The sequence below is a fragment of the Syngnathus floridae genome, chromosome 5 (assembly GCF_059516105.1).
Source record: "Syngnathus floridae isolate MCC-2025c chromosome 5, RoL_Sflo_1.0, whole genome shotgun sequence".
Taxonomy (NCBI): domain Eukaryota; kingdom Metazoa; phylum Chordata; class Actinopteri; order Syngnathiformes; family Syngnathidae; genus Syngnathus; species Syngnathus floridae.
Genome location: NC_142417.1, coordinates 14,902,292 through 14,925,968, shown reverse-complemented (window position 1 = coordinate 14,925,968; position 23,677 = coordinate 14,902,292). Strand labels below are relative to the sequence as shown.

Genomic DNA, 23,677 nt, shown 5'->3' with positions numbered 1-23,677 from the left:
CAACTGATTTAAATGATCAAGCAGGATAGTGGCCCTCAAGGACCGGACCAAACCTGTGTGTGACCAAACCTGCCTGTAGTTTTACTGGTGGGTCAGTGGAGATTATTGAAATAAGATGACTTTGAATTTTGCCATTATATCTCATACAAATGACTGTTCTATCTAGGCATTTTGTTTACGGGTATCACCCCCCCCCCCACACACACACACACACAGAGGAAGGAAAGGGACTTGAAAATAGGGCAGATCTTTTAACGTTTCGAGAAAGGCGTACACTAGAACCCTGTATGTACGTATAATGAGTTTCCTTTGAGGTGTATTGGTGAAAATAGGTGTGAAATGGACAACCAAAAAGAGGAACCCTGTTTTTTCAGCAACAATCTGTAATTCAAGATGAATCGGGTAGACTGTCTAAGCCCTGGCACCAAGGAAAATCAAACAAATGAGCCTGCTGTCTGAATAATGTTGTTGTTTTTCAGCTTTACCAATACATTGTTATGATCCTCCCAAACAATTTACCATTCTGTTGGATTTGGTCCACAATTTGGGAAGTGCGCTATCCGCGCCTCACGGCAAAACCCATAGTCAATCACCTGTTATCTAATTTACTCACTGCGTGCTCGTTTTATTTCTTCAGTTTTAGGAAAAGGCTAAGACACTGAAACAATACTTAGACTTAAACAGGTTGTTTGAGGTCAATCACAATATTCACTAAGAAAGCTCTGTGTTCAGGAAAAATACAATACAGCTCTGGGCCTTTCGTGCGACCCTGCTCAAGAGCAGAAAGTTTCCATTCAGAAAAGGCAACGTTCAAGGTTCTTTGGGCAGCTTATATTCAGTAGCACATGCCAGTGTGGGCCGAGTTTGATGGGTGATGAGTCAGGGGGTGTGGCAAATTCGCAGGAGAGTTTGATTCCATGGGAGTGGGTTCTAGTTCGGTGAGAGCTGGTTCCGTAGGTGTGGGTGCTGATTATCGGCGATTCGGTGTGTGTGGGGGCTGTTGTTTTCCATCCCATCTTTCAACCTTGACGATCACCTTTGGCCAAGTTTTTGGTTGTTTTCTTCCTGCCGCTCTCCCTCTGGCAACTCTATTTGATTTCCAAGTGTCCTTCCTGTAAACCATTCTTGCACATCCACTTCACCCACTGTCGCACACCGTCCATTCATCATCCTTTCAATTTTGTCATTTTGTACGGAATTATGTGAACTTTTGAGTGTCATCCATTTGTTAATGTTCCCTGGCTATGCAAAGCTCTTACTCACCACTTACCATGCATTTGTTTGTTTGTTCTTTTGACACTACATGTACTCGCTTACTTCATCACATTCTTAGTTTAATCATGCTTCCAACCACATCTTGTCATTGTTAGGCAAAACATTTCCCTCTGTCCAGAATGTTCAGTAGTAATCCAAAGCTGGCGTCTAGCATTAGGCAAAATATGACGTCACATCTAGCATTAATCAAAACATAAGATATAATCAAGTACGACTTTTTAGACGACTTTAGCAGTGTCTGTGATTTAGAAAAACATCAGGCATGCATTAAAGAGTTCCTTAAGGGTCATTAAACTATTCAGGCAATATATAAAAAAACATTTGTTATTTCAAAGTGCACAAAAATACATATCAGATCATAAAGTTATAAAAACCTTTGTCATTACCACATATAAAAAATGTCTAGTTATGTCTTCTTTATTGATTTGATGTGTAGGTATAATTATATATGCTTAAAATGTTTCTTTTAGTGATTTAATATGTGCTTGTCTACTTATGTACTTTATTCAATGAGGTTTGAGCAGATCTGTTTTGGTTGCTAGGCAGGACTTTTTGTATTTCGACCCTATTTCGTCAATTCAAATATCCCTTATTTACCATTACAATACCTCACTTAGATTTCCACTTGCGTAATCCTGCTCTTATTTGCCTGCTAGTATTTCTCATTGGTCAGTTCAATTCTTCTAGCACAGAGATGACGTATGTCAAGACTTTACACCCTCCTTGCTCAGATGTGAACTTCATTTTTTTATTTAGCTTTGGTAAAACACATTGGAATAGCATTATAGTACATAATGCCCCCAAACTGAAGGAGAACTGGAATTTACAAACCAACAAACAGACTTTGTGTTTCCCTCCATATCTTTTTTGATTAACCTCTAGACTCGGATAGCGCAACTAAAGTAGAGATAGTTCCTGGGGCTCTATCTGCTGCTATTTGGTTTAGTGTTTTTATGGGCACACTTAGTAGCTACGTATTCAGAGTTTAAAGTATCTGCAGGTATTTGTGTTGTGAACTGACAACACACGTCTTGCTGATTGGTATCAGGGAGAGTCCTTCTAGCGGATTAACTCTGCCTCCTCATGTTTGCTTCCCCACATGGTATTATGGACATTTCCTTGTCCAATCCATGAAATTGAGTCAGCAATTAACATAAACTACAGGGGGCTGAGAGCTTCTGCCAAAGTGGAAGCAATCATGCTAAATTGTTACCGTTGACTCAGCACGACTCAGGAAAGATTTATTCTAATGATAGTAGAAGCGGAAGTTAATTGTTTGAGCTGTGTCCCCTTAATATGAAATAGCTAGGTACTTGATTTGCAGAAACAAAACACAAGGTGGCAAGGTCTTGATTACCACCTTCATAAATTTCAATGGTGGCTACAGTGTCACTCACATTTCTCTCTAATTTCTGTTCACAGCAAATAATCATCAGCAAATGTCATCTGAATGAACTGTGTGTGTACATGCACACACTTTTCGGGAGATGGGGGACCTAGCCACTGGGAATGGCCTGGGGGCAGTCACCTTCAGGCGCAGTCTGGATAATGAAATCACTGGTTGGCTGCCTTGATGTTGTACTCGCTTCCTCAAAATGCCGTTGTCAAGGTTGACACTGAAGACCATATTCAAACTGAAACAAATGAGCCAATTAGACATTAGTCTTTGTCTCTATTTCTCTCACTATCTGTCTCTCCCTTTCCTCTTTGTCTCTCAGTGACTCTTTTTCCTCACTTTTTCCTTGGCTGTCTTATATCTCAAACCACCTGCTGTTTAAAGCAAACAAATAATGTGGCCTAAAACACAGCAAGGACTTACTGGTAATTGCTTATTTCATGTTTATAACTGAAATACACAGATACAATAGAAATGAACATGACTGTGAAATGCCATGTCTGACGATATCTATTCCGTGACTGATGACTTTAATCATAAAGTAATTAGGCACTGCCACAGCATGCATTTTATCTTCATTGTCTCATCAACTAGCAAGGCAATGAGGTTTGCTGCCAATATACACTGTGGGCAAAGGCTTTCATAGCTGTCCAAAACAAGATTTTTGATAGAAAAAAAATACACTGTATGTCAGGGGTGCCCAATACGTCGATCGCGATCGACCGGTCGATCTCCTAGCCACTACTGGTCGATCGCGTGACATTAAAATGTTTTTGGGTTTTTTTCGCACTTGACCCGTGCGCAAACAACGGCGCTAACAACACAACACTAACGCTCGCGAGTTCCCTCCAATTGTCAGATCCCTGTTTTTTCTCTTAAACTTAAGAAAGGGTATAAAAAGGGCAAAAGGGCAGCTGGACATAGTAAAAAGATAAAAAAAAATGTATCACTTTCATAGGGAATGGGAGGACTTTATATATATATATATATATATATATATATATATATATATATATATATATATATATATATATATATATATATATACACATATATATGTGTCTATATATATATATATATATAGTTCCATGTGTGATCGTTTGGACTTCCGAATATATATATATATATATATATATATATATATATATATATATATATATATATATATATTTTTTTTTTTTTTTTTTGTGGGTAGCTCTTTGTGACTTGGTCATTTCATAAGTAGCTCGCGAGCTGAAAATGTTTGGGCACCCCTGCTGTATGTAGTAGCATTTCTTGAAGAAAAAGCAAGTTTCACAAACAACTGTTTATAGAAGGAGAACTGACTAAAATACGGTTTGTGTTGGAGACCACCAGAATGTGATACCATTGTTATGATGTTTATTATTTTCTTCATGTCCATACATTTTGCAATCCATTATCCCTTGGCCATCTGTGTTGTTTCTATTTACTCAGGGCTTGCATGCCCACAGGCACTTACTATTTACATTTCTACATAATTTAAAGTGTGTCCGTGTACTTTCTATGTATCCATCAGCTCGGCCTGTCATGATAGACTCTGAATGTAATTTAAAAATGTGACGATGCAGCTATTTTAATATGGTAGAAGAAGCAAATAATCGCTAAATTTGCAATTCCTAATTGCAATTCCTAACATGCGCTCTCACTGGTAACTGGTTACAGTGCCATATCCATGTGTGTGCTGAAGCGTATCCCAGCAGTCATCAGGCGGTAGGTGGGGGACACCCTGAACCAGTTGCCAGCCAATCGCAGGGCACACAGAGACAAACAACCATCCGTACTACTAAGCATGTGGGAGGAAGCCGGAGTGCCCGGAGAAAACCCACGCGGGAGAAAATGCAAACTCCACCCAGGGAGGGCCGGAGGTGGAATCAAACCCGTACCCTCCTAACTGTGAGGCGGACGTGCTAACCAGTGCGCACCGTGCCACCCACAGTGCCATATTTGAATGTTTATTAACTTGAATATTTTTGGTTTTCTAGTTATCTGTTAAATGCAGGGTCAAAAATAGCTGACCACTCGTTATGTTTGTAATGTTGCATTTGTATGGAAGACGTTTCAAATCTTATCCCGCATATGCTAAGAAAAAGAAGTCTCCATTTCAGGATTTTTGACCCAACTCAAGGGGAAGCAACAGTGTTATGCTTTGTTGACTTTAAGGTACCGTATTTTCCGGACTATAAGGCGCACCTTCAATGAATGGCCCATTTTTAAAACTTTGTCCATATATAAGGCGCACCGGACTATAAGGCGCACCATTAATGCAATCACAGTATAATAACTTGAAATAGTGAAAACAATAATAATATATCAAGACTGTGAAAGCAGATGGCATTCCACCCAAACTCCTGCACCTAATAAAGAAATTCTACACTTGCTCCCCTACAGGCTAAGGTGGTAGAGAAGTTGTCAACACAAAGGTTGTGTGTTCAACCCTGAACCCATCTCAAATTGTCCTAAAGTAAAAATAAATGCTGAATCAGAGTAAGATATTGTATGGTGAAAAGAAAACTCTTTCTGTAGGCTGATGTGGCCGCCTTTGTGTATCTCATCCATCAGTCTTGGTACACTCAGATATGTATTCACAAAAGTGAATATGAAGCTTGGCAAAGTGTGTTGGACAACACACTGTATGGTGTCAATAAAGTGCTGTATAAGCGCACTCCTTATACCATCATGATCAAATTGGATTTTTCATTTTTTGGACTATGATGTGTTTTTCAGCAAGGGTACAATTACTAAGCCCCTTTGGTTGATTCAGGATTTGTTGCTTAAATGGTAACCAAATAGCATGGATTTGGGTGCATGTGCATTGTCTGTCTCACAGACACCCACTTGTTTCATTTGCAGTCTGTAGTTCAGTTTGGAAGTGACACTTATCCTTGGAACCAAAATAGCAACCCAAGACTGTTCTCCCCTGACCTCTAGTAGCCCAATCCCCCATTTATTTATTTATTTATTTTTTGCTGTGTATGTAAATATTTATTGGTTGATTAATTCATAGCGTTGTTGTTAATGTTTTGGAATCATTCCTGGAGTTAAATAAACTTTAAAAATTTGAATCTGGAAAAAAAAATAGTCATTGGAACTTGGAAAAGATGTTATTCCTTTCCTTACAATTACTGTACATTCCAGAAAAACACTAGTTTAACAATGTACAATTTCTACTTTATAAAATGGTGAAAAAAAATGCAATATGAACCAAATGCAACAGTTGATTGCGGTTTTTATGTAATATATTCTTCAAACTGGACTATGCGGTTCAGAAAATGGATGGATGGATGGATACTTCAAACTCGACATGTATCTGTTGCTGGCCCTAATGTAAACATATCCACAAGACTGGCATTTTATTTGGGTTTGTTTCCATGAAAAAATGCCTTCTTTACATATATTGTTTTGTTGTGCTATTACTTATTTGTCGAGATACAAGCTTCTAAACATACTGGAACGAAAAGGCGAGTTTCTTAAATTTCTCTGACTAAATACATTTGTGTTTGACTTTGGAAGATTAATATAAGACACATGATGCGCATTTCTGCTTTCATTTCCCAGGTATTCACATCTGAAGGGATACACGATTTAGAATATAACTTATTTTTAATGCATTTGTGCTGTATTTGTTCTATATATTTAAAGATTTTTACAATAAACAATACCTGAAATGGACTAGGTCAATGAAAACAACAATCGGGTGGCCCACTTGTATAAAATCCCTGCACCCTGTTTACCTCAGCAGAACATTTGCTCTGCAGCTGCTGTTGCTAACATTAATATTTTTAATCACTTTTTTTCTACAGGTGGAATGGCTGAAGAATGAAGAGCTGGTCAGTTCCCAAACTGATGACAACATCGACACCAGGGCTGACCACAACCTCATCATAAATGAGGCTCGTCTCTTTGACTCGGGAAACTACACCTGCATGGCAAGCAACATTGTGGCCAAGAGACGGAGCACTACAGCCACTGTGACAGTCTTTGGTAGGTTGTAACTCAGTAATTTTATTGGCCAGTTACTTCACATACAGTTAAGTACATTTGATTGGAATACTGCACCCTAACACAACTCATTTAAGGACCCATGTGAAGAGTGATATACCCCCTTTAAATGAATGAATGTATTGTTCGAAAATCCAATGTATTACTTCATATTGAAAATCAATGTTTACTGTATGAAATGAAATTAGAAACCTGTGGCTTCATCTCATGTCGTGTTATACCAAATATTGCTGCATGCTTGAAGCCCTTCAAGCAAATGTGGGCTCACTATTTTCAAGATCACTTCTAAGCATTTGGCTTCCACACACTTTAGGACCGCAGTGTAACGACTTGAGTCCCAGCACTAAGTGGTTGGCTCCAACCTGTCAACCACCATGAATCAATGTTGACTTTAGAAATAGCAAGTCCATGTAATGGCTGTTTTCTGCACTTCTTTGTCTTTATCTTAATTCCACAGTGAGGAATTAAATGGGGAAAAAAGAGCCCTACATCCAACCCAAGCAATAAAGGCTGCACACTGTTTTAGCTGTTTTGTACCACAGTTGCCTTCTTGAGGTTGCATCGCCAGTAATATCCTCTGTTTATTTGACAGCATATACAATGCCGGAGGTATGCATAAATAATAGCGATTGCTGTGTTGGTTCTATCTATCTTCTTTTTTGAACTTTGCCCAGTCAATGGCGGCTGGTCGCTTTGGACAGAGTGGTCTCCTTGTAACGTGCCATGTGGGCGAGGTGTGCAGAAGAGATCACGGACCTGTACGAACCCAGCGCCGCTGAACGGGGGATCTTTCTGCGAGGGCATGTCTGTGCAGAAGATAGCATGCAGCTCCCCGTGTCCAAGTTAGTTGCATTCACACGTATTGTATTTCAGCATTGGAGTACAACTTTGTTAAAAAGTGCATATATTGTGAGCAGAGTTAGTATAGCATGACAAGGATTATGACAACACTTTGTTTTAGTTCAGGAAACTACAGAAACAGTCCCCACAACTACTCAATGTGTATTGAAAACTGTCTCAGTGTAGTCACTGTTTAGCAGGAGTGCAGATGTACTGGTCAGACTGAACATAAATTGTTTTGCTACTTAGCTTTAAAACTATTTTGAATGATCAATTAGGCTATATTGTGAAATAGTGTCACATTTCCAAATCTATTACATTTCAGTTGTATGCAGAGCAGATCCATTTGTCTGCTGAACTGAATGACGTTTCCATTCATGTTCTCATCATCTTTCCTTACCGCAGTGTCTCATTGTCTTTCCTATAAATTAACCACTTGTTCCTTTACTGGCTTGGTTATTTTGTGTGATGATGCCCTGCATGGAGAGTGAAACCTAGAATCTAATGAATGAATGAAGTTTCTTTTTTTTAAATTTTGATTACCGTATTTGCCGGTGTACAGGTCGACTCGGTGTATAAGTCGACCCCCTAAAATTCGACGGAAATTTACGATTTTATGATATATCCTTTGTATAAGTCGAGCTCAATTGTTGCATTATATTAAACTTCAAAATTCAATATGCGAAATTTATTGACGAAATGTGTTCAAATTCCGGGAGGCCGTGCGCATGCGGCTGTTTATAAGCACCGCGGAGGAGATCGCGGCCGGCGAGCTCGCGCACGCCACCCGGCACCAACGGGAGGCCGGAAATAGCTCCAAGCCGAGCGGATCGGCACTTTATAAGCACCGCGGAGGAGATCGCGGCGCCTCATTGGACTTCCAGCGGCCGGCGAGCTCGCGCACCCGCCCGGCACATCCGGGAGGCCGTGCGCACGAGCCAAGTGGCCGAAAATAGCCCCCGCCGAGCGGATCGGCTGTTTATAAGCACCGCGGAGGTGGTCGCGGCGTCTCATTCGACTTCCAGCGGCCGGCGAGCTCGCGCACCCGCCCGGCACATCCGGGAGGCCGTGCGCACGAGCCAAGTGGCCGAAAATAGCCCCCGCCGAGCGGATCGGCTGTTTATAAGCACCGCGGAGGTGGTCGCGGCGCCTCATTCGACTTCCAGCGGCCGGCGAGCTCGCGCACCCGCCCGGCACATCCGGGAGGCCGTGCGCACGAGCCAAGTGGCCGAAAATAGCCCCCGCCGAGCGGATCGGCTGTTTATAAGCACCGCGGAGGTGGTGGCGGCGCCTCATTCGACTTCCAGTGGCCGGCGAGCTCGCGCGCCCGCCCGGCACATCCGGGAGGCCGTGCGCACGAGCCAAGTGGCCGAAAATAGCCCCCGCCGAGCGGATCGGCTGTTTATAAGCACCGCGGAGGTGGTCGCGGCGTCTCATTCGACTTCCAGCGGCCGGCGAGCTCGCGCACCCGCCCGGCACATCCGGGAGGCCGTGCGCACGAGCCAAGTGGCCGAAAATAGCCCCCGCCGAGCGGATCGGCTGTTTATAAGCACCGCGGAGGTGGTGGCGGCGCCTCATTCGACTTCCAGCGGGCCGCGCACTCGCGCACGCCGCCCGGTTCAAATTTTCTAAGTGCAACGCACAATGAGATGCATGAGAAACGGCCTTGGTTACCATCACATTTGAAGCGATGAATACGAAGTTAAATTTTATGACTCGGTGTATAAGTCGAGGTCGATTTTTTTCGGTCGATTTTGGATCGAAAAAGGTCGACCAATACACCGGCAAATACGGTACCTATTTTTTCATGTTGTTATATTGATTCCCTATTTTCAACACAACGTACACCATGCACTCTGTTTTGTCGACATAGTGTTTTGTTTTCTCAAATGTGTAGGAGGTTAGAGGCTAGACTTGGGAAATTGGCGGGGTGATCCAACAAGCTGTCTTCATGCCAATTTGTTCAGTCTGTGAGGCTTCAAACTGCCAAGGTGCAGAAGGTTCAGGCAGTCAGGTGGTGTTAAATAACAACTGAGAAAATTTTCAAGAAAAATCATAAAGAGTCAGGGTTTGGGGTATACAAGAAATGGTAGAATAAATTTACAGAGACACCGTTTGGATTAAATGAGCCAAGACATGTGATCAACATGCTAAACATTTAGAGGTTAGCAGAAGTACAACACAAACATGAAAGTATTGTAGTTGACTTTTTCTCTACCTCAATTTTTAAAAAGCAGAACTGTGTCCCAAAGCCTTTATTGTTACGCAAACATTTCTCTCATCTCTCAACAATGTCTGCAGGCTTATTTCCTTTTACTGCTAATAGGACCAGAATTACACAAGCTCAAATACAGTAATAATTTAACCCACCCATGTCATACTTAAAATTAAGTTTAAGAAAACATAAAAGGGTGAATGCCACACTCTTTTTGAAACACATTTGGGTTGTAGTAATCTCCTGGTCCAGGGACGCTATTTTCTTCATTATTAGCCACTGAGCCATAAAATGATTGTAAAGCTCTCTTGTTAATGTGATATTATTTCATGCAGAGTATCTGATGTAATAAACAATATACACTGACATATTTGTGAAATGGCTTTTGCGCAGGATAGACCGTCAATTAATTAGGTGGTAAACTCAGCTTCGGTTTTCTGCAACCTCGGCCTTTAGAATTCCCTTTCTGGTTTATCATCTCAAACTGAACATAATTTGACAAATTTGAAAGGTTTTCAGCCTGATTACCTGTTTAGGCTGTTAATTTGAGGATGTATTATGGTGGCTTTAACATTCAGGGTAATAATTTGTAACAAATTGAACCTTGTCCCTGAGGCGTCACCTCCAATGATCTATAAGGAGCTAAGTTGTCTGAGGCTTTATGTCTCTGGCAGGGTCACCCAAGGCAAACAAGTAAGTAAGCTGCCAGACCCCCCCCCCTTATGAAGATGACCATAATTAAACTCAGTGCTCCTTTGCACAGACAGGACCCAGTGATCCCAGTGTGCCCTTACAAGAAAGCACTGGCATCACTGGGGCGCTCCTCTGGAGTCAACCTTGGAGGTGTTCAGTGCCTGCTGGCTAGACCTTTCCACATGGAGCCCGAGTCAGCACAGCCCAAGGAAATAGTCTGTCCCTCTACAAATGGGCTTACCACCTGTGAGAGGGGACCAGGTAGATCTACTATAGTGCCATACTGAAGTGAGCGGAAGCAGAGGGCATGGACCTTGGTGAGCCAGGCTAAAGATGGCTCTAGGGACATACAGATTGTCACCTCTCTGCCAGGGAAAGAGCCTGAGCTGGTGTGTGAGCTTTAGAAGTTCCCGCTCTGGGTCGACAGAGACTGAACTTTCTGCGTAGATTGAGAGTTATGGGTGTAAGCAAAAGTTGATGTTGTTTTACTATCCGTACTGGAGAGTAAAACAATGTACGGAAGTACAGCCTGGTACAGTGACCTATCTGTCCAGCTGGAGTCGCAGATTAATCGTCTGGTACAACCATGAAACCATGAAAATTACGGGCATGAAAGATCATCCTTCTCTCAGCATTACTTATGAACAATCCATTATTAGACATGCTCAAAAAACACTGCCTGATCAGAGTCACATTCTCTATCAGGAGTACCAGCTTTTTTCTTCTAGCGGGAGATTTAGAGTTCCTCAGAGCAGGCTGAACCGTTACAAACATTCTTTTACCTCATTAACTATTATGATCAAGGATGTGAATGGGTAGTAGGTTAGTTAGTGAGTGCTGAACTGCAGTTGTTTATGTGTTTATTTATTCTGGGACTGTGCTTTTTATCACCCTTGATGTGAGTGTTAACTGTTTCTTGTGTGGTGTGTGTGTCATCTGGCGTGTATATGATTCTGCCGACTGAAAATTGCAGGACCAGCTGAGTGTCCATGACAAATTTCTCTTTGGGTAAAGTAAAGTATAAGAAATGAAAAATGAAAAGAGATAAAGAATGAACTGTAGTTTGCTGATTATGTCACCTGCTTAACTCTTGGTACCCTACAAAATAATGGGCCCATGTTGTCTTGGATTCCAGTTTTGCCTCACTCATATTGCTTTGGTATATTATAAACCAGCAATATCTTGTTGCTTCTGTTGACGCCGCGGCAAAGGATGAGTGGCTTGCAAGCACTCAAGTCCACTGGAAAAGGGGAGCTTCAGTGGTCCATTGGTTTCATTGCTGAGTTGGACTTAAGATAATTCATGGTCAGGTATGAATGCAGTCTCTGTGCAGTGTTCCAGAGTACCAATGGATCCCTTGTGCTCTGCTGAGTTCACATCTTTGTGCTCTAACTGTGGCTGCCTAAGCCCAATAACCTTTTTTTACGACACTCTAAAGATGGGTAACAGTGGATAACATATCCTTCGCATGTGCAAAGTTGACTACAGGACAAGTCATGACTGTAATGCTTTAGCAGAAATCCCCAACTCTCAGTAGAAATAACCGTAGAAAAGTGGAGCTCTTTTGATAAGCCCATTTACAGCTACACTCCAGGTGATAGATTCAGTAAAACTTAACATATTGATTAGGTCAGACATGATACAATGCGGTATGTTGAATTTATTTCCTCAAAATAAATTCACTTAGATAGACTAATTTAATAACGATCATGTATCAATTTTGAGGGTTTTTAATCAATCTGAAATGCAACAAAATCAAATGTTTTTCACTTTTTCAGACAAAATTAAACTATTATAAGATACTTACTTATCATTGAACAAAGATGATATCAAATATACATTTACAATAGGAATCTTTAAATGGAAAAAAACCTTCCCAAATTACAACGGCAAAAAACAAATTAAATATTGATTCAAAATACATATATATCAGGGATGGATAGCAGAGACAGACAGCAGAGATGGGCAACTTAAATTATGTATGGGTCCACAACTTTCTATCAGTGTTACAGGGCGGGACACATAGGAGCACGCACATCCCAATAAGCTGCATGACAAAAATTTCAAATATGCGTGCTCGTAATATATTTCCTTTTTCATAATGTATTCTAATGCATGTATAAAAGATCCAGCCTTCAACAAAAAATTATTTGAAGCAGAGGATACAATAACCATACTATACTGTCTTTTTTTCCGCAGTGGAAAGGGCTCTTTTGCATAAAAAGTACCATTCAAGGATGCCACAAAATCTCTAAACATTAAACCAAAATTTAGAATTAACTTTGTGTATTCATTCACAAAAATCAACTCACTCAAATTGTAATATGTGGTACTATGTTTGTCCTAGATGTAATTCCAAATCTGCCCTAAAAAAAAATAAAAATCGGCTTATGGAGCAGTATAAAACCCTCAACAAAGCTACATCTGCCATCAGTTGGTGAATATTGACATAACCTACAACGATAGAGTATTCGCAGAGAATAGGGCTGCAAATAGTGCAAGGCAGCAAATACTGAAAATCTGCATATAGTTGGCATGTTTGTAGAGGTTATGATGGCATGCTAAACTGTAAAATAGGCTGTCTCCATCCATCTATCCATACATCCATCGGAACAGTTTATTATCAAATATGTGCATTTTCAGTCATTTTGACTTTTTGTACTATTTCAATATATATTGGTTTATCTTCATATGTAAAACAATTAAGAACATGACTGTAGTAAAAAAGTATGTTTACAATACATAGCAATGTACAGTAGATAATGAGAAAAATTCCTGCATCATGTACGAATCAAAGCTTTTCCATTTTAAATACCAGCCCCTTTAAGTGACTTATATTTGACTTTTAGAATAAACTCTTAACCTTTGTCCTTGTCTAACTGCTGATGTTGTGTTAATAAATTAAAGTTGAACCTCTTTTTCTTTTAAAAGCACATTTTAAAAAAAGTCCATGCGTTTGGAAAACACTTGAAGCCATAATATGATGCATCATGAGAGTGCTGACCCAGAAATGAGACATGATACTAGTTAATTTAATTTGAGCAGCAAATGACTCCCTGGAGAGGTGTTTGAGCTGCCTCTGTTGTCAAGTACTGTAATTCCCAGAAAGTTCATATTTTGTGCTGCTGTGTTGGCTGATCGTGTGGGTGTCTTTGTGTTCCAGTCGATGGAGGCTGGGATGAATGGAGTGAGTGGACCGTATGCAGCAGCCAGTGTGAAAGACAACGAAGTCGAGAGTGCAACTCCCCGGCACCCAAACACAGAGGCAAGATGTGTGAAGGGAACTCAGAGGCCACTGAGAACTGCACAGATGGACAATGTACTCAGAGTAAGTGCTTTCTCACCGCTCAGCATGATCGGCTGTTATCTTCAATCATCTTTCCGGTCATTATCATCATCATCATCTTTCTCTGCACTCCTGGCAAATATTCAGGCTTGATTGGACATGTGCGTTTGGGAAAATTGTGTTGACATAAATGTCCAAGGCATGATAATATCAGCAGTCATTTTTGTAGGCTTAAAGAGGGCTTTCTTACTCAGTCCAACCTCGGTGGTTTCCAATGCCAGAAAACAATCTCTCTCCCTCTCTCCTTGGACTTGCATTACCGCTCTTTGAGGCAATTGTAAACTTTTGAGTCTCACCCGTTTTATCTCTGATGCAAGGAGAGGCAGCATCATCTATGAACTCAAGCGTCAGAGTAACTTCACTGTATAAGTCACTTCATAGGGACTTGGACTTTAATCACCACTTTCCCTCCTCTTCATCTTCTTCTATCTCTCTGTCTTTGCAGATCGAAAGCTGCTACATGACGTTAAACCTCAAAGTGAGTGCCCAGTGGCTTTTTTTTTCTTTATCTCCCCAACTCCTGACAGTAATTCGCTTACTTCACAGACTAATGCTGGAACATTTCTCTGTGCAGTATGGGTATTTACTTGGTGATGCCATGAGAAACAAATTACCACCATTTAGTTCACCTTGATCCGAGCGTCTTAGTTCTAACCCAGCAGGTGCTCATTATGTGATTCATCATTTCCAGTGCCCTGACTTTATGACAGCCATAACATCACAGCTGTGTTTCTACTTTGAGCTGGGAGATGTATTGGTTGTGACAAGTGGACATGTGTTATGTTGTAGTGGATTAATTGGTTTTAATATTTTTGCAAACAGGCTAAATTGACCGATTTGCACTGCTGTCCTTCTTCATGCAGCTTTCAATCACTTACATGAGTTTGCCCGACAGTGATTGTCAGCTGTTAGTTTGACTGATTTCATTAGTGTGCTACATCAGAATAAACGTTGTGAATAATCATTTCTTGATTGATGGAGTGGTGGTTACATTTAGCATTTATGTGAGCACTCTGTATTTAATTCAATAGGCTTTTTTTATTTTGCTATACAACAGATATGATCAACCCACATTAGCTAATCGATTTCATAGTTTCCAATTTATAGGTGTTAGATCTAAATGACATGGGTTTAGGTTTGTCATATTCCATGTTAGCAGATTCAGTAAAATATGCAACAAATTAAATCTGTGCTGCAAAATCAATCGGGCTTGCTCCATCTTATCATTCTTTTCCCATTCTATGGCTTCTCAAATATACTGTAACACTGCTGTATGCGATTTATCTTGATAACACTAAAATTTTGTCTCAACTGCTATTATTTTTTTGTGTGTGCTAGGTATGGACAGTACCAATGACGTGGCTCTGTATTCTGGCTTGGGAGCTGGTATTATTGCTGTGGGCATACTGGTAGTGGCTATCATGCTGTACAGGAAGAACCAGAGCGAGTATGGCGTAGATGTCATTGATTCGTCTGCACTTGCTGGAGGCTTTCAGTCCTTCAACTTCAAGACCACAAGACAAGGTGAGAGTTACAGTACACTGTCGGACCAAGTGGTGTGATTTGACTCAGTCTTTCCTATCTCGCAATATAGAAATTAACTAGCGTAACCCATCGCTAATTATTGGATTCAAAGGTAAATATTCCCAGGCTGTAGAAGTCAAGCAAGGCAACATTTAACGGTACTCTATAGGTAACGGTCCTTGTAATCCATAAAGGCACAGTGATGTACCTGAATTTTAGTTTTCTTAAATATATCTTGAGCTTCGCACTAACACTAACAAAGAAAGCATTTCCATCAAAGACAGGGCCTGCCTCATGATTGATGGCATTTATCTGCATTGAGCAATGTGCTGTGCAAGCCTCCTTATCTGCTTTGGATTTATACCTCAATAATAATCTGCCCCCCCTGTTATGTGTAATGGGAGGTAATCAATTTCACAGAGATGCTTGCACCAAACTGTCCCCCTCAGAACATACATTTGGTTGTGTGACTGCCAATCCCTCCATGAGATTGCGCTGGGCCAAACTGTTGATGGATACTCGTGTGAAATGTGAAAAAGTTAACATCAGTTGTGTTTTTGTTCACGGCAATCTTAGAGAAGTGACTACTGGTGTCCCATCAAGCAACGCAATAGGCCTTTGTGTTACTATACCTGACATTATTGAATTGATCACTGTTGGGGTCGTCTTAGAAGATTTTTGTACCTCTTATCCAAGGAGACACATATAGTTGGGTTGGCACAAACAATACTTTTTTTTCGCTTCTGTAGTATGCATCATTTAATGTTCACATTCAAATTATGAAATGCACCCGTGGGTTTTCTCCGGGCACTCCGGTTTCCTCCCGCATCCCAAAATCATGCTTGGTAGGCCGATTGAAGACTCCAAATTGTCTCTAGGTGTGAATGCGAGTGTAAATGGTTGTTTGTCTCTGTGTGCCCTGCGATTGGCTGGCAACCGGTTCAGGGTGTCCCCCGCCGACTGCCCGATGACAGCTGGGCTAGGCTCCAGCACACCCGCGACCCCCGTGGGGACTATGTGGTTCAGAAAATGGATGGATGGATGGACGCTTTTAGCACTGTAAATTAGTACAGTAGATTCAAACAACCTGGGTAGGTTAGAATTGTTAGGATATTGTTAGATGTTTCATTAAGTGTCTCTGGCAGATATTATATATACGATGTTTTATTAAATGCACGATTTTTACTGGCATACTGTACCTGACACTTAAAGCTTGTGATAGGCATGATAGAAATGGGAAATCCACCTTTATGCATGCAATCGCTAAGATCTGAGGGAGAAAGTAAGGCTGGTGTGAGAGGTGATGCAAGCCAGGTCCACTTTCAGCAGGTCATCAATCCTATTTAAATAGGCCAGCTCCCCCCAGAGCCTGCCTGCTGTGCCCTCCACTGGCCACAATCACTTCTTTCCATTTTCTACTCCATCAGCCAGGCAAAATGTGGAATGCTTCCACATTTTTTTCTGATTAAAACCCAAGTTTGCACCGGAGAATTTTTTAATGCATTTCCTAATAGCCTCATTCTGCCATACCTTGCTATTGAAGAACAGAAAATCCAACACGATTAATCAAGTGCAAACCAGGAGCTTTATTTAAAAGCTGAAATGCTTTTTAACAAACACTAAATGCTTTTGGATAACTCTCTTTTACCAGAGCAAATATGAGGCCAAGTACTGAATGAGTCTTTGGATCTAAACCTGTCCCTGCACATTTCTCTTCCCTGTGAGTGATTTTTAATCAGAGGCCCAATTCCAAACCTATCCCTCAAGGTATTCAACCTGAGGTACATTTCATTTACTTCTCTCGTCTCACCACTGCCATTCCATTTTCGCTGCACTATTCCTAAAGATGCATACCCAAGCGATAATCAGATTGGTCTCCACTCGACCGGAGGGGAGAAATTCAGCACTGATCGAATGTCAGCTGCAGAGGGCTAATGTCCACTTGACTGCAGGTCTGGCAGAGAAGTTCGAATATGCCAGTGTCATGTCTGGTGACACTAATAGACTGCTTGGAAATGATACAGTATATGCATTTCTTATCCCTTTTACAAGATATGGAATAGGTTCCGTATGGCATTGTCCCATTCTTGATACCATGCCTTATTACACCTTTGTAGGAAAGCGTGATGATCCTAGTCGAGTAAATCCAATATTACAAATATTCAGTGCAAGTATTATAGCTTTATTTCGATATTGAAAAAATAATTAACTGTATCGAAATAACAATGATAATTTTAATGATACTATTACGACAACTACCACCACTAGATAGATAGACGGACGAGCGGACGGATGGATGGATGGATGGATAGATAGATACTTTATTGATCCCTGGGGGGAAAATACGTTACTACTACTACTACTGTATTTCTATTTGCTATCTGCTACTCTGTTCTATTTATGGAACTGACTTTTAAGTGTGTTGTTGCCTTTTTTTTTCTTGGGTTGGTCAAAGCCAAAACCTCTCAAAATCACAAATCATCCTCCTGGTAATTGATGATTTCCATGAACATAAAACAACATTAGACTCCCACCTTGCACCCCTCGCCAGGCAACAGCTGGGCATCAAGGACTCAGTGACTTCACAGTTATTTTGGCAAGGGGCAGGGGCAGCACATGTCTGAGTCTGCCAGATCGATGTTGTGCACTGCACCTTGTTTGGCAGCATCGTCACATCTAATGACCGCAAATGAAGACCGCTCTGCAGGCTCTTGGGTGCACACCAGGACCTCCCTTCATTTAAATCGCAGTCACCTAGACCCATCCTGGCCCTCCTGCTGTCTCCCCCCTGTCCTTCAGTAGGTCAGCCGGGTGTCTAGAGAAGCTGACTGCAGCAGATGGATTATGGAGATCAAGCTGTGTGTGCTAGGTAATTAAATCTTACACTTTAGCCATGGCTCCGAGCCCTGGACCTACTGTCCAGGTTATGTTCCTTTATCTCAGATGTGCTCATCGGCTGCTTGATTTCAATTGGTGCTGGAGCTTGGCTCCTAAGCTGTTTTTATTCAGCTTGGTATTACAATAATTTAGTTACTTTGTATGCTCTGTATGTTTTGTTGTTGTTGTTTTTTTACAATCACCGTGTTCAACCGTAAATCAACAAATTTTGACCTAATTCAGATCTATTTCTGACATTTTTGAATTGTCATCTGAGGGTTTTTTTTCCACAATTATTCTATGCCTTTGATTTCAATGGCAGCATATTAGAGGAAGTCAACCCCACTATTTTCTTTGTAACCCTGTGTTCACATTAATGTTTCGTTTGTGGTTTATGAATTAAACTGCTGTTTTTATCCACCTCAAGGCTTGCAGTTGACTGAAAATGTCATCACAATTGCTCAAGGTTCAGGTAACAACCAATCACGTCTCAGCTTCAGAAAACTGGAGCGACGTGATTGGTGCCCTGAGACCTAAGTAACTGTGATGTAATTTTTAGTCAACAGCAAGTGACACAATGGCCACTCCGTGAGATGGATAAAAACAATTGAATTTTGCTGCTTTATTCATGTTCCACAAACACAATATTAATCACAATGCCGTTTTTAGACTAATGGAAGCAGATACATCATGTTATTCTCAAGGAAATTTTGAGGTTGACTGCCCTTTAAAGAACAAGTTCCAAGCGCAATAATATATCTTCAAATGAAATTAAAAGTATTGTTTTAATTTATACAGTATAATAGCAACAATGCTCTTTCTATTCAAGTTAAATTAGTAGACCTCTGGTTGAAACTACTTGATAACTTTTAACTACTACTTTTTAGCTATTTACGATGTAAAATGTTATAATGTAAATGTTCAAATTTACGATGTAAATAGTTAAAAAGGGGTGTCAAACTAATTTTTTTCGTGGGCCGCATTGAAGTCATAGCTTCTTTCGGAGGGTCATTATGACTGTCAACCCAAATAAATGTATGAGCACCTCATATTATATACAATAAAAGCTACAAAACAAACTGACAAATAACTCATTTTCAAATCAGACGAGTAAAAACTGGTCAAATATTTTTAAAAAGGATATTATTAAACGTGAAGACAATTTCCAATTCTAATAATGACACGAATTTGATGCACGATTTGTCTTCGCGGGCCACATAAAATTATGTGACGGGCTGTATCTGGCCCCCGGGCCTTGAGTTTGACACCTGTGATTTACATGATCAAACAGAAGATTTGTTTTCCATATATACAGTTTGCAATACTGTAGATGTGATCGTGTTGAAAACAAAGTGAGTAGTGTAAATATTTGAAGTAACCTGATAGTAAAAGTGGATTTTTTTTAAATGCTGTTTACGTCATGTAGGAATTGAGCAGGGTGACCAAATGCAGCTTGGACCAGAGTTTATTGAAGGGAAGGGTAGTAGTGGAGAACAGAGACTCAGGCGGGGCAAAGGCTCACAAACAGCGGGCAGGAAACAGAATCCACTCGGACCAAAAACAGATACATGAAGTGGGTTCTGATCGTGAGCCTACACACAAGACCGGGGTGAATGCACAAGCAGGATAGGAACAGCAGGGGCAGAAAGCAACAGTACACACTAACAGGGAGAAACACGCAGGCAGGGTTTAAATACATAAGTCAACAAGAGGGAGCAAGTGACGGTGATGACAGGGGCGTGGCTGAGGGAAAGTTGGCGGCTGAATGGCATGTGGCACCAGCACGTGACGAGTTTATATGACAGCATATATGCACTTTGCAATACTGTAGCGCAGGGGTGTCAAACCCATTTTTTTTCGCGGGCTGTATTGTAGTCATAACTTCTTTCGAAGGGCCATTATGTCTGTCAATCCAAATAAATGTATGAGCACCACATATTATATACAGTAAAAGCTACAAAACAAACTGACAAATACCGTAATTTCCGGACTATAAGTCGCGTTTTTTTTCATAGTTTGGGTGGGGGGGCGACTTATACTCAGGAGCGACTTATATATGTTTTTTTTTCACAAATTTTTACTTGATCATTAAGACATCACTTAAAAGTATAGTTGATCACTTCCCATGTTATTTTTAGTATAGTTGATCACTTAACATGCTTTTATATCTTTATCTTGAACATATTCAAAACATAAAAAATAGAGAAAACATCAAATAAAGCAATTAACACTTTAAAGCACCATATCCAAGTCCACTGTCTGTTTGCTCCTCTTATATTTATTATTATTATTTATTATTATTTGTTTATTTATCATTTATTCAACACTCTTATTTCTTCATTGTTTGTGCCTTCTTGGGTTTTTTTGTGTCGCTTGTATGGATATGTGTACTATCTCACCGAGGGATAGTGGGAACGTAATTTCAATCTCTTTGTGTGTCTTGGTATATGAAAAAAAAATCGACAATAAAGCAGACTTTGTCTTTGATAAAACAACCAAATAAACAAAACAAAAAACTACATTTAAAAAAATCAGACGAAACTGGATGAGGGCGCTTTAAATTTCACCGTTGGCCGTGACTCATCAACTGGGTGGGCTTAAGAAAAATGGCACCAAAAAGAAAGTCATATTTTGCAAGTTACAAACTTCAAGTTGTAAAATATGCAGCTGAAAACAGTAATCGAGCAGCAGAAAGAAAGTTTGGAGAACCGTGATGTACCAATGGATTACTATTTCAAGTGACGTCAGTGGCACCGCGCGGCGCGACCCACGTAAGGACAACACCGGCATCATTAGCGGTGATCATTTCTAAGTGACACGGAGGACAAAGAGTTTAAAGGAATTAAGGATTTGGAGTGACATAGAAGGTTTGAAAAACTATTATGGCTTTTACGCACGCCCGGTCCTACTCTACTGAGTCGGGGGCCGGCGCTCGGTCGAGTGGCTGTCCGCGAACATGGGGCTCGGACATGACCATTACGCACGCCCGGTCCTCTGCCATGGAGCTATCGTCTCTGGAAGTCCACGCCGCCACACGCTTGGAAGTTTGTTTTGTGGAATAAAGAGCCGTTTACCAAACCTACGTCTATCCTTGTACTTTGTTAACGCTACAATATAGTTATATACTAGATCTGTGGAATAAAGACGAGGCTGACGTCAGGGCGCACGCGCGGCGATGTTGACAAAGGACGAGGAATTTGATCGATGGATTTAATGGATTTAAAGTGCACGGATGGTTTGATAATATTATTGCTTATATTATAGTTATTTAAAATATAGTTTATCTATCGTTATATGAGCCTGTGGAATATTGTGCAAGCGCCCTCAGCCACGCGCAGCCATTGTTGACAAAGAACGATCGATGGATTTAATGAATTGGGGTGACACCGATGGTTTTATAAACATGTTATTTATGTAATGGTTGTCCTAAATCACTCTATATGTTACGTCAGGCCCGTTCTCAGCTCCTCATTTGTGTTTGTCACGTTAGCATACCTATCGTTTAGCCTGTTGCTATCGTATCGAATGATCGATGGATTTAATGAATTGGAGTGACACCAATGGTTTTATAAACATGTTATTCATGTAATAGTTGTCCTTAATCACTCTATATGTTACATCAGGCCCGTTCTCAGCTCTTTGTTTGTGTTTGTCACGTTAGCATACCTATCGTTTAGCCTGTTGTTGCTATCGTTTAGCCTGTTGTTGCTCGTTCATGACTGTTTTTGGTGTGGGATTTTGTCGAATAAATTGCCCCCCAAAATGCGACTTATACTCCGGAGCGACTTATATATGTTTTTTTTCACTTTTGGGGCATTTTATGGGTGGGGCGACTTATACTCTGGAGCGACTTATAGTTCGGAAAATACGGTAACTCATTTTCAAATCAGATGAGTAAAAACTGGTCAAATACTTCAAAAAAAGATATGAAAAGTGAAGACAATTTGCAATTCTAGTAATGGCACAAATTTGATGCACAATTTAGAATAGAATAGAATAGATCTTTATTGTCATTGTCACACATGTACAACGAAATTTAAAAAGCGCCAACTGATCAGTGCAAAAAGATAAAAAATAAAATAAATACAATAAATAGAATAAAAAGTTAAAAAATACAAGCTAAAAATCACACAGAAGAACATACACAAACATGATAATTTTTTTTTAGCGGCATTTAATGTGACTACCGCTGTAGGGTAAAAACTGTTGGCGAATCTGCTCGTCCTTTATCTAATTGATCTGTAGTGTCTGTCTTCGCGGGCCACATAAAATGAAGTGGCGGGCCATATCTGGCGCCCGAGCCTTGAGTTTGACACTTGTACTATAGAGCTTGTGATCCTTTTGGAAAGGAGGTGAGTAGTGTGCATATTTTAAATAATTTGATACTAAAGGTGGATTTGTTTTAAATGCTGTGTTTCGACAGCTGCAAGGTAGAATGTTGCACAAGGTAACCAGCCATTTGATGTTCCGCCAGTGACTTATTGCCTACCCCCACACCTCCCAAAAATTCAAATTGTTTCCACACACAAGACCACACTAGATTTCAAACACACCTTGAAAAATTGCTAGCTCTTTTGGCTTCACATCCTGAAGCGGCACGCTTTGTTCTATTGTTGCGCTTGCCTCTGCTTCAACATATTGATGACACCACATCGAAGGACGCAATTCAAGCAATGATTCACCAGTTTTCTGAAGCATTTACAATATAATTCCGACCCAATAAATGTTTAAAATGAGAATGTAATTTTTTGCCAATCCTCAAAAAATTCATGTGCTGACTTTCCTAAATGCATTTCAGTTAGTTATACAGTGGTGCTAATCTTGTGTCTTGCCATTCACACAATTAAGGTTTTCCATGTTTAGGTGATTGGGTGGCTTTGTCTGTCTTCCATCTTTGTAGGAAACCCCCTACTTCTCAACTCCTCTCTCCCGCCAGATTTAACTGTGGGACGCACCTACAGCACATCCCTGTGCTTCCAGGACGGTGCAGACAAAGAGCTTTTTGACCCCTTACCAGACATAAAGGTAAAAGTGCAGAGCTCATTTATGGTCTATGGTGTGGCGGAGCAGTCCGAGTTCCATGCCAAAGCACCTGTTGAGACATTCCCACGGGATCTGAGCCGGGATTACTGCAGCTCAATAGACAGACGCAAGAAAGGTCTGCTCACCTTCAATGGACCTTTGAGCATCGGTAAAGAGCAACTGAGGACCTCTGGTGTGTTTGGTCAACCTGGAGGACGGCTGGTGCTGCCCAACACTGGTGAGTAGTAAACGCAAGAGCTGAGTTTGTTAGCATGCTGGAGCATCCACATCCATCTTCCAAAGTGAGTTTTGAAAATAGAATGAACACATACAGAACCCACCAAAAAACACTCCCAGATTAAATGACATTACAATGTATAAACCATTTCTAATATTCTGATAAAGTGGAATCCATAGACCCCCCCCCCAAAAAAAATATTTTCAGTTTTGCAATCCTTAATGCCTTAAT

General features: G+C 40.7%; 1 protein-coding gene across 5 annotated transcripts in view; it reads left to right on the top strand.

Moving 5' to 3' along the window:
- The window catches only part of unc5db (unc-5 netrin receptor Db), a 176,574-nt gene that overhangs the window by 111,712 nt on the left and 41,185 nt on the right, over positions 1–23,677 (top strand). For 4 of the 5 annotated variants that reach the window (XM_088375324.1, XM_088375323.1, XM_088375326.1 and 1 more), the window contains exons 5-10: positions 6,493–6,673; positions 7,366–7,533; positions 13,603–13,767; positions 14,231–14,263; positions 15,124–15,309; positions 23,087–23,446. In XM_088375324.1, coding sequence (XP_088231450.1) covers positions 6,493–6,673; positions 7,366–7,533; positions 13,603–13,767; positions 14,231–14,263; positions 15,124–15,309; positions 23,087–23,446 — 1,093 coding nt within the window. The remainder of the gene's footprint in view (positions 1–6,492; positions 6,674–7,365; positions 7,534–13,602; positions 13,768–14,230; positions 14,264–15,123; positions 15,310–23,086; positions 23,447–23,677) is intronic. The other variant, XM_088375325.1, reaches the window with a different exon arrangement.